General features: G+C 45.6%; 1 protein-coding gene across 1 annotated transcript in view; it reads right to left on the bottom strand.

The window, feature by feature from the left end:
* Nucleotides 1–2,835, bottom strand: part of ITGA6 (integrin subunit alpha 6) — a 74,873-nt gene extending 72,038 nt beyond the window's left edge. The window contains exon 1 of the mRNA XM_007458840.1: nt 2,654–2,835. Coding sequence (XP_007458902.1) covers nt 2,654–2,835 — 182 coding nt within the window. The remainder of the gene's footprint in view (nt 1–2,653) is intronic.
* Between the last annotated feature and the right edge of the window lie 9,415 nt (nt 2,836–12,250).

Here is a 12,250-nt window from a genome sequence, read left to right as displayed (position 1 = left end):
TTAAATATTTAAATGGCATCGTAGAAAGTTTAACCCACAAACATCTATGGTTTGTTCCCATAATGCTGCATTCATCTGCTATGCCCACACATCTTTGATATTTTACTTCTCCTGCCTCAGTAAAGTCCCCTGTTCAAGAAATTAACTTGTTATAAGTCTAAGATGGATCAAAGTTAAATTGCTTTCAAAATGGGTTTCATAAATGTAACTAAGTTTAAATTACCCAAACTACAACAACCTTTGACTTTACTCTTTGGCAGAGTGAGAATCACAGGATGTTTAATACCTGTGGAGTAGCAGGGCACACAGTAGGAATTCAGTTACTGCTTCTAAATGCATCACCATTTAGTCAGCAAATACCCATGCCAGGCAGGAATCAGGCACTTTGCATGTTATCTCTTAAGCCTCACAACAACCCTATTAAGCAGTAATATCTCCGTTTTACAGATAAAGACACTAAGGCTCAAAGTAACAGCTGCTAAACGCCCAGAAGGAATTTTGAGCTCAGGTCTCTCTCACCAGTTCCCTGAAACACTCCCACTGAGCTTTTCCATCAAGTACAGAGTTTAGGAAGCTGGCCCAGAAGTTGTGAGGTCTCAGCCTCACCGGCTGTTATTTACACACACATCCTTTACTGACAAAGGTTACAACTGATGTGGATACGGCCTGTGTGTGCTGGTTCTCCTGGTCGGGCCAATGCTGCTGGAATACTTTACCAAAAGAAGCGATTGGGGGTGGGGGAGGGGAGGGGCGCGGGGGTGGGGGGAGCAGCATTTGACATAAACCACAGCCCCTTAGAGTGTGGTTACTGCCACACTCTGAGCTCTAAGGAAAGATACAGGCCCCTCAGAGTGCGCTGCTCCTCTCCTTCAGTCCCTAAGAAGAGCATTTCTAGAAGGCATCAGACCCCAACACAGGCTGCTTCTTACTTACTTGCAGCAGCTCTAATAGAGAAGCCCACCAGAGAGAACAAGTTTTAGCGAGCATGCAGCTAACCTTAGTGACAACAGAGATCCTGGCTGAAGTCACATTTTGCAAAATCTCCACCAAGACACTTTCTTGCCCCAGTACTTCCCCTTCACAATCTTTGCTTGAACAAGTATTTCAAGTAAACCACCAGCGTCAGTAGGCATCTGGCGCAGAGAATGCTAAGGAGAATGTATTCCCCCTGCGGGCCCACGACCATTTCTGCACTAACAAGTTCATTCTCCGTATGGGTAGATGGCACATCTACAAGCTCAAGTATTCAGAGACACTAAATGTCATCCATTCATGGAGCTACCAGAAACCACCTTCCATTTCAAATTTACAGCATAACAATTATTTCTACTGAGAGAAAGCAGAGTATAAGCAGCTGGCCAGGCCTGCAGACCACCCCCAACTAATTTCTTTGCTTCACTAGCAGGTGTTACCAGAAAAATCTGACTTTAAGATTCAGGGACCCACAACATTCACCAATTCCAAAGTTCTCAATTGCTGAAATCAAGAGGTTTCCTCCAGCCCTAAAATCCCATTCCCCTCTCATAAACACAAAGTCCTCTTTCCTGTAGCTGCACTTTGCTTTCTTCGGTCTGTTGGTCCTGGAAGGACCTCAGTTCAACTAAAGGCCTGTGGGGAGGGGGGACCTTTTGTCAGTTTATTTTTCGGTAGCACAGATCAAGAATGTAGCCCACAGCGATTACGGCGACTAAGCTCCCAAATACCCTCTCCAGCCTAAAGAGTTTGATCATGTGGGAACCAAACACTGTCTCCAAAGAAAAAGAGAGGCTAAGAGTGCCGGTCTCCACTTTCTCCAGGGAAGAGCACCTCTCTGCCACGGTGCGGGGCTGTCACTTCCAAACCTTGTTTGCAAAGCACCAGCCCAGATCGGACATTTTGCTTTCATCCCTCGGCAGGGCCTGCCCGGTGCAGGAGCCCAGAGGGTCTCGGGTGGCGCCGGACGCCTTGGGGCTTGGGCGACGGCTCGGCCACACCACTAAGAGGGTCTTGTTTTCTCAGCTGATCTAGCCTGGGAACAGGTGCGTGGTTAGTTCCATCTTTTTGAAAAGGGGAAAGGCATGTAAAAGTCTCTCCTACTGGAGCACCCGCCCTTCGGGGAAAGCCTCGCAGGACGTGATGAAAGGTGGCTTTCCAACTTCTGCGGGGCGCGCGAGTCTGCGGGGGGCCGCGGTGCTCTCTGTGTTTGGGAAAGGCCTGGATCTCCCTGAACGACCCTCCCAGTCACCCCACCGCAGCGTACAGCGACCCTCCACCCCACGTCACCCCCGCCTAGCACACACGTGAAGCTCAGCAAAGCATGCCACCTGCCGGGTTCCCGGCAAACACGCCCGGAGGGAAGGACCGCCGGAAAACACTTTGTTTAAAAAAAAAAAAAAGTAAACTCTCCCGGGGCTGAGGACAGCCCCGCCTGGCACCGGGGCCGCGGTCCTCAGGGGTCGGCCCCCGGGTTGTCCTCCTTCCGGGGCTGAATGGGGGGAGGCGCGGCGCCGGGCGGGGCCGGAGGCGAGCGCGCGGGGCGTCTGGCCCCGCTCCCCCCGGGGGCCGGCGGAGTCCCGGGCGAGGCAGGGCCGGCCGGCGGGAACGCGGCGCGCCCCCGCCCCGGTTCGCTCGCGGGCCGGCGCCCCGATGGGGTGGGCAGAATAGGGGAACTCACAGCCGCTTGTCCTCGGGCTGCAGCTGCCAGTGCATGGCCAGCGAGAAGCCGAAGAGGCTCCCGGAGTCCCCGGTTTTCTCGATCACATTGTCCTCGCGGGTGTCCAAGTTGAAGGCGGCGCCGAGCCGCTGCAGGAGCCCCGCCGACAGGTAGAGCAGCCACAGTCGCCCCGCGGCCGCCATGGGCCGGCGCGCCGGGAGGGGAGCGGGAAGCTGCGCGGCCGCCCTGCGCTCCGGGCTGGGTTCGAGGCTGCCGCCGCGGCCACCTCGGTCTCCTCTCGCCGCCTCGCCCGGCCCCACCCCCGGGACGAGTCGCGCTCTCCGCCTGGCCGCTCCCCCTCGCGGGCAGCTCCCGACCACTGAATGAGCCCGTTGTTCTCTGGAGACTCGCAGGCGTTTTATCAAGTGACGAGGACGCCGGCCCCGCCCCGGCCCTCCCCACCCCCTGGCCCCTCCTCGCACGCCCGCCGCCGGCACCTTCCCGGCCGTCCCGGCTGCGGTGCGGTGCGGCGAGACGCTGCCCCTCCCTGCCGCCCCGCACCTGGCCCGGAAGCCACGGCGGGGAGACCCGGAGGCGAGCTGCGGGTCGGGCAGCCCCAGCTCGGGTGTCCTCCTGGAGAGAAACACTTGAATTGTGGTTGCCATTCGGCGCAGAGCCGGAAAGGCGTTTACTACCTGTTAGTAAAGACAAGTGCTGGTGATGCGCCGGCCCTAATGGCCCGGAGCCCTGGGCGCTCGCCGACCGAGGCCCACGTGCAAATGCAGGCTTCCTTCCTTCATTCCACAAGTGTTTACGGAGCGATTAACGCGGACCAGGTACTTGGGGAATGGAGCTGCATGGATTCTCCTCAGCCCTCAAAGACCTAACTAACCGTCGAAAAGGATAACAGTACAAATAGGGCTGTGCAATTGACAACGCGCAGCTGTTATCTCATTTCATGCTCCTAACAGTCCTATGAGGTGGGTGTTTTCTTTTTGCAGATGAGAAAACTGAAGCTCAGCCTTGCCCCAGAGCATCCACGGATCTGCGTCCAGGTGGAAAAGAGAGTTTGTGGGAGAAGTCACACTGGTGTAGGCAACTTCACACTTGGTTTCCAGGTGTTCTCAGACTGAGAAGGGCCTCAACAGTGAAGGATGAGTTATTTAAAGTGGCACCCACGAGCTCTTCTTTCCTGCCCCCAAATTCCCAGAACTAGTTGGGAGGAGTACTTCCCTGCCAAGAGACCGCTCTGAGTTCGGTGTGGGTGGCCTAAAGGCTCCAGCCTCCAGCACAAGGGGTGGGGCCTCCAGTGAGGTGTTGACCCCTGGGGTAACTTTATCCTGCAGGGGTTGTTAACCCGGGGAGAGAGAATTCAGGTTACTGTGAATTTGGATGGCAAAAAAAAAATTACATTTTTATTTTCACTAATCCTTTAACTGACATTTAGCATTTCCTTCCATTATGAAGGTAGGCAGCACACCACGGTGGCAGTAAGAATCCATGACTTAGTCTCCAGTAGAACCCATAGGTTTTTTACATCACATCACAGTTGCTGCAAATATCTTAAATTACAGTAGTTATCAGATAGACCCTCAGCTAGATCTTGTTATGTAATATGTCAATTAAAATGTATATAATAGTGCTATAACACAATTTTTTAAAAATATTGTGTTAACTGTATTTCAATATAATTGGTTTCCTTTGTAATCCCATGTATTTTATTTTATTTTATGCATTTAAAAACCTTGTTCTGGGCCTTCCCTGGCAGTCCACTGGTTAAGACTCCGTGCTTCCAATGCAGGGGACTCAGGTTCCATCCCTGGTCGGGGGAACTAAGATCCCACATGGTGCACGGCATGGCCAAAAGATTAAAAAAAATAATTAAAAAAAACCTTGTTCTGAAAAGGGGTCCGTGGTCTTCAGCAGTCTGCCAAAAATGCTAGCCCAAAGGCTCCTGGAATGCCTTGGGGAGCCTGCCTTGGAATCTGACATAGAAAGAGAATCAGAGTGCAGTCCCAGGGAAGAGCTGGAGCTCTGAGTGTGCCTGTAGTGATGGGGGGCAGGGGTCATGTGCCATCTCGCCGCAAAGTGTATTTACACCAAGGGAGCAGCCTGTACCACACCCAAAAGCCACCTGAACATCATCAAGGGTCCACAGGTGGTAACAGCTGCCAGGAGTGGGGTATGTCCCACTTCTCTCCCAATCGATACCTCCAGTCAAATATAGTCCAAAGTGGGGTACAGTGAGTTCAAGTTCAGTAGACAATCTTGAAGATCACACTGTTTTAACCAGTACGTGATAACCTTGATAAGGTTGAGAAACCGTTGGAGACTATAATCTAGTAAGCGAAGAAACATCTGCAATATGATTTTTCATGCAAGTTAGCCTTTCTTCTCAATGTTAAACACATACTATTCCAGAGAGTACAGGTCCCAGCTATTATAGTTAGAGCACGACGAACCTCACTGCAGGCTGGTACTCAGCAGGAGCCACTGATGGGGCTGTAATGGTTGCTGAAATACTTCTGAACTAGTGGCCAAAAGCTATGCCCTGAGCTCCCCAAGTTCAACTGACCCCACCCTGGCCACTTTCCTAGGACCCGCCAACTTCCCTGCAATTCAGCAGCTCAAAGGTTTGAGCCCTTAAGCCCTGCCCGGCACTACAAGGGCTTCTGATTGGGTGTGGTCATGTCATACCAGCTGTTAACTATACCGAATATCACCCCTTGCTTCCAAGAGTAATTCTTGCTTCCTCCCAAAGATATGTTTAGTCGATGACGTTTGAATAGCCAGAGTTAGCTCCTTGATCCCAAATACCAGTTAGGCTCAAATTGAAATTTTACATAATGTTAAATTTATATATAGTGCTACCGAATTGAGTACTACTTATGTGGGAGACAGAGGGGATAAAAACAAGGATTAGAGACTTGTTCTGGAGTATGCCAAGTGCCCATCACAGAGGACCCACACTCCTGCCTTCCACCTATCTCTGGCTACGATGCCAAACATACTTGAAATTGAGTCAAACCCAGCCTCTTAATAATAACCTCTTTGAAGATTGGCAGCGCTAATTCACAATCAAGGTTTGTGAATTAGTTGTCATTTCCGTGGTAATTAGTTAAGGCTGACATAAGAGGTGTCTTAGAAAAAGGAGGTTTAGAGGTCCTTCAGGATCTGCTGAGGACAATGTCAGTCTATAGGGTCAAAGGAATGAAAGAATCAAGACATCTAAAAATTATGAAGTAAAGGGCTTCCCTGGGGGCGCAGTGGTTGGGAGTCTGCCTGCCGATGCAGGGGACGCCGGTTCGTGCCCCGGTCTGGGAGGATCCCACATGCCTCGGAGCGGCTGGGCCCGTGAGCCATGGCCGCTGGGCCTGCACGTCCGGAGCCTGTGCTCCACGGCAGGAGAGGCCACAACAGTGAGAGGCCCACGTACCACAAAAAAGAAAAATAAATAAAATAAAATAAAAATTTATGAAGTAAAGACCTGAGGAGGGAGGTACATAGTTATAATGAAAAACGTTCTGGAACAAAAAGACACTTGTCTGGAACCAAAGTGAGAGAGATAGCTTGATGATAAAGGTGTGCTGACCATTAGATGGCATGGGTGTGTGTGTGTGTATGAAAAAACCAAAGGGCTCTACAAATCCAGTTATGACAAAATTGTGTCATGTTCCCAAAAAGCCTCATTAGAAAACAAACAAAATGGAATACCTAAGGAAATGATACAATAATCACAGAAGAAATTTTACAAACCTAAATTTTTAAGTAAAAAGGCAGTGAAAGCAATGAATAGAAGCATTTGCTCAGTTGACAGCTTTTGAATTCTTGTATTTTACCGATACACTTTTCAAAAGAAATTTTTTTGTTCTATATTCCACTTTTGGAAGAGGAGCTTGTAAATAATTTTAAACTATGGGTCACCCATGCAAAGGTCTGAGGTGCTCCTGTCATGCCTGATATATTTTCCATTTCCTGGGACCTACTTTAATCATTTTTGCTCTCAGGTTCCCTGTTCTGTTGACTTTGTCGTCACCAACAGCAGAGGATATCATATTTGCTGCTTTTAGGCATCGTAGAAACTATTAAAACATCTCTTTATTCTTCTGTGGTTGCGTTACATCGCCATATCAACAGTTTCACATGTTCCCTGCGGCCCTTTAATGAAGGCCATTTGTCAGAGTGGTTAGCACATGGTCCGTGGAACCCAAGTCACTTCAAATCCCATCTCTGCTCCACACTGGCCAGGTGACCTTAAACAAGTCATTGAATCTCTCTCCACCTCAGTTTCCCCAACTATGAAGTAGGGATAATAGCATCCACCCTCAAAGAGTCGCCTTGCCTTGAGGATGAATAAAGTTAGCGTGAGCTGAAGCACTTAGAATGTTGTGTCAGAACTTGCACCCGTGTGTACAGGCTTTCACAATTCGGCTTTTACAAGTTATGCACTGACCTATGGTATACCTACAGTTTTATAAACCAGGTGTATATAGCAAACTGTTCCAAACTGGGATTCAGACTGTTCAGTGGCAGATTTTTTTGTGTTTCAGAAAAAGAAATAGCGTTTTCCCCAATTGCTTTTTTGTCTCTATATACATGTTCAGGGGTTTTCCTTCCACACTGAACCTTAATGCTTTTTGTTTGGATATTTTATTTGCTATAAGTCACAGCACATTTTCTAGGGGCAAATCTGCCTTTGGTTTGGATCAGGATAATCCAAATTGCCAGCTCTACCTTATTTTAACACTCAGATCTATTTTATTTATTTATTTTTCCAGTTTTATTAAGATATAATTGATATAGAACGTTGTATAAGTTTAAGCTATACAATATAATGATTTGATATATGTATATATTATGAAATGATCACCACAATAAGTTTAGTTAATATCCATCACCTCACAGAGTTAGTTTTTTTCCTTGTGATGAGAACTTTTAAGATTTATTATCTTAGCAACTTTCAAATATACAATACAGTGTTGTTAACTATAGTCACCATGTTGTGCATTACAACCGCCCAACATATTTATCTTATTAACTGGAAATTTGTTTCTTTTTACCACCTTCACCCATTTCCCCCACCACCCGCCTCGGGTAATCGCCCATCTGTTCTTTGTTTCTATGAGTTTGCTTTTTTTTTTTTTTCAGATTCCACATATAAGTGAGATCATACAATATTTGTCTTTCTCTGACTAATTTCACTTAGCATAATGCCCTCAAGTCCATCCATGTTGTCACAAACAGCAGGATTTCTTTCTTTTTTATGACTGAATAATATTCCATTGTGTAATATATATGTGAAAACGTGATATATTTTTTTTTTCTTTACCCATTTTCTTTATCCATTCATCCATCAATAGACCCTTAGGTTGTTCACCAGATCTTTTTTTTTTTTTAAAGATGCTCTTTTTAAAATTCATTTTGTGTTTGGCTGTGTTGGGTCTTCGTTGCTGCACGCAGGCTCTTCTCTGGTTGCGGTGAGTGGGGGCTACTCTTTGTTGCAGTGCTCAGGCTTCTCATTGCGGTGGCTTCTCTTGTTGCGGAGCATGGGCTCTAGGTGCACGGGCTTCAGTAATTGTGGCATGGGGGCTCAGTTGTTGTGGCTTGCGGGCTCTAGAGCACAGGCTCAGTAGCTCAGTAGTTGTGGCGCATGGGCTTAGTTGCTCCGCGGCATGTGGCATCTTCCCGGAACAGGGCTTGAACCCATGTCTGCGGCCTTGGCAGGCGGATTATTAACCACTGCGCCACCAGGGAAGCCCCACCAGATCTATTTTAAAGTAAATTTAAGTTGAATGTTTCTAATTTGCTTGTTATGAATGCATTAAATGTTGTACAGTATTTCATGTTGCCATTTTAGGTGGGATTCTTTTTTTCAAATTTGTTTTGAGGGAAATTTTCTAAGCCAAGAAGGCACATTTTGCCAGCCAGCCAGAAATAAACTCAAACTTTAAATGAATCAAGTTAAATCTAAAACTGAGCTCCCAAGGCTGAGGTGAAACCCCCACTGGAAAATTTGGTTTTCCATCCCCACCATCATCAGAAACAAACATGAATCTCTGTGTATCTCATGCCGCACAAATGCAGTCTTGACGGGCCAAACTTGGAGGAGACGTTTTTAAAATGTTTTCTTGCTTTCTATAAAAATATCTTAACTGGAAAAAAAGACAAGCTGATTCTGAGTTAGGACTTAACCCAGTGATCTCTGGAGTGTATCAATTCAGGTCAAAGCAAGCACTCAGGGAAGGCAGCTTAGCCTCACCCACTTCCCAGCTGACAGCCTGGAGCAAGTTCCTCTACTTCTCCAGGGCTCAGTTTTCTAGTCTGTAAAATGGCCAGAAATCTTACTTCACCAGGTTGTTGTAAGGATTAAATGAGATTATATATGTGAGATACAGAGCACAGTGTCTGCTATTAAATATGTGCTGAATAAAATAGTAGCTGTGAAAATGAAGGAGAAGGAAATATACTAGAATATAAAACAAAGGAGGGCTTCAGATCAGGGACACATAGGGAGAGGAAGCATGTGAATGAGGTCACCTGCGCCCCACATTCACCTGATGTAAGTGGTCAGGGTAAACCATTCCTTCCCATCATAGCTTGGCAAATAATCTCTGTCATATCATAACTTCTCAGTGCTTGAGGTTTGGATGGAAGCAAGTTTGTGCTTCACCCTGGCTCTGGACCACTTCTATCTCCTGCCAGTCTTTGCAGAAGCAACAATGGGTTCCAAATTCAGTATCATAAGTTTGGAAGAGAAAAAGTGCAGAGGACTCGTCAGCCAGGAGGCCTGGTAGGAGAAAGAGATGAAAAGTGGACATATGTGCACAAACATATCCTTATCTTCCTCTTTCCACAATCTGATCAGCCAGGGAAAAAGTAAGTGCTAAAGATTATCAAAACTCATGGCCAACTTAAAAATCATTGTTATTTTGTTTGAAGCTTTATCTTAATTGAATACATCTTGCTGCTCTTATTAAAGTAGCTTCTACTACTTAAAATGAATCGTCAGGGTAATTAGGAGAAAATGACACTTCACACGGAAACCAGATCCTGAACTTCAAAATTTCCTCAAAATTTTTGAATCTGGAAAGCAAGCCACTTGCACACAAATAATTAAGTACTCAGTATAGTTAACAAGTTGATTCTCCTGTCACATTAACAACACATTTGAAGGCAATGTAATACATTCTGCCCTGTGAACACACCACTATAAAGAACAAAAAGCAAAGGAAGGAGAAAAAGAATGCAGAAATTTGGGCCACCTAACAGCCAAGAACGTTCCTGTAACAATGGCTTTGCTGTCCCAGATCACGTGATCCAAAGTGAGGGGCTGAATGGTTCTGCATTGTACAAGGTGTTTCTGGATGCTCCCTGGTGAAAAGGATACTTACACCACATTTCATTTTCAAAAACCTTTCAGTGCACCTCCACAAGGCAAAAGGTATTGTCCTATTTTATGTCTGGAGACATCGAAGCAGGGACTTTTCGTAAGAGAGAATGTCAGGGTCTCCGAACAAATTAAGACTCAGGATATCCTGACTTCTGATTTCATAACCAACACCACACGTTCATAACCAACATTTTTCAGCCTTGGCTGACAAATAGTCCACCAAGACCAAATTTCCTGACTCCCAAACAAGGAATTGTAGCAGCTCACAAAATGTCATCTTGATCAAAGCTGTTCTCTGGCAGGAAAAAAAGCCAGCAGTCACGTTTTATCATTTAGGCTGGGGTGTCCATACATGAACACGTGCTGCTTGTTCTTGCTGCTCAGAGGAGGACGGAAAGCGTAGAAAGGCTAACCAGGGTGGTTTGTGCCCTACCACGTCCAATGAACCAGGGTGAATTTTTTCAGCCTTGGACCCTACTAGGAAATAGAGGCTCCACCCCATTGCTCCAGAAGTTTACTTTCCCCAAGTAGCCAACTCATCCCCGGTTGCTGTTGGTTACAGACATGGTTGGGTAAATGCTGTACTGGTTGAAAAGGAGGTAAGAGAGTATGGGAGACGGTCAGCTCTTTGATTTTGAAGGGCTATTAGAATTTCCTACTTTACTTTCTGTAAATAACCAAAATACGTACATCTATTTCTCTGAGACTTTCTTTATGTGTTGACTGCAGTCATCTAGCGATGTCTTTAGGGGGTTATAAACAGTTTTTAGTCTGTATTTTTTAAATAACTCAAATGCAGGAAAAATAATTTGAGAGTTATGTGTATTTTTAAAACATATTCCAAAGTTGAAATATTTTCAAATGTTAATTATATATTAAATGTTTTATATATATGTGTGTGTGTATATATATATATATATATATATATATATATATATATATATATATATATATATTTAATCTCTCCCTCTCTCTCTCTAAATATATATATATATATATATATATATATATTCCAGCCATCAGCCAGTTAGAATAAATATTCAAAGAAGAGAGAGTAGCATTAAGTAGACACCATATCCATCTGCCCAGGCACTCCCTTTTCAGACTCCATCAACACTTTGCATACACCTCTCTCCTACTTCACATTGAATAATACTGTTATTTATATGCTTATATAACTGTCTGCTAAACTGTTAGTTCCTTCAAAGTAGGGGCCATGCTTTACTCATCTTTGTATCCTCAGTACCAATAATTAGGCCTGGAACATGGAAGCTACTAAAAAAATGACTGACTAGGGTACCTAAGGGTTTTCATCAATCATCACTTTTATGTTAGAAGACTTCTTTGAAGTTGGAGAGGTTTTTTAGAAAGTGTGTCACCCTTGCATTACGTGCTTAAAACCGAGCATATGCAATAGTGCACATTATTCAAAGGGCACATCCTCCCCACCCAGATTCCTCTAAAGATCAGTAATTCTCATGGAAATGGAAAACCCCTGCCCCAAGTCAGCCAATTAAGGCGCCATTTTGGACTCAAGGTCTCTGATACTATAATCCTGCCAACAATTCAAAGACAGCTAGTAAAAGTGAAAGTGGACTGCCTAACCTGGAATGGAAATTCTTAGCAAAGGATTTTGGGGAGATTGGAGGGAGAGTGGAGACGAGGAGGGTGGATTGGAGAGGGGGGCATGATGGCTGCAAATCCAGAACTCCTTTGAACAAAGAAAGCAGCCACGTCCTAAGAAGGCTAGGTTCCTGAAATTGGAAAACACATTTGTTTCACTCTTTGGTCTACTGTCCCAAAGTGCCAACAATGTTATCACCTTCAGTCTATCTTGTCCTTTAGTCACCAAAGAAAGAAAAGACATGGTGACATGAAGTAGGAAGGGTTCAGGTGGTAGATTTCCCTAACCTCCCACTCCACCACCCAATCTACCCAACAGTAAATAATAGTATATAACAGTATATAACTGGGTCAGCTCTGCACCCTGCCCTCTTCCCATTCCAACTGCACATGCCTACATGGGAGGATGCTTAAGGCCAGCTAGACCCTCTCAGGAAGAGACTTCTGAGAGAAAGCATGCATTGAGTATCCAGCAGACACAGCTGAGGCTTATGAGCTTGAAGCAATACTACAGATGTGATTTTTTTTTTTATTGCAATGAAAAAACACTGCAGGAAATAGGCTTCTGTTTGCATCTGTAAAGATGATATAATGTGGTTCCAAGG

The sequence above is a fragment of the Lipotes vexillifer genome, unplaced genomic scaffold (assembly GCF_000442215.2).
Source record: "Lipotes vexillifer unplaced genomic scaffold, Lipotes_vexillifer_v1.1 scaffold1306, whole genome shotgun sequence".
Lineage (NCBI taxonomy): Eukaryota > Metazoa > Chordata > Mammalia > Artiodactyla > Lipotidae > Lipotes > Lipotes vexillifer.
The sequence above is the reverse complement of the archived record's forward strand: the minus strand, read 5'-3'. Positions and strand labels throughout refer to the sequence as shown.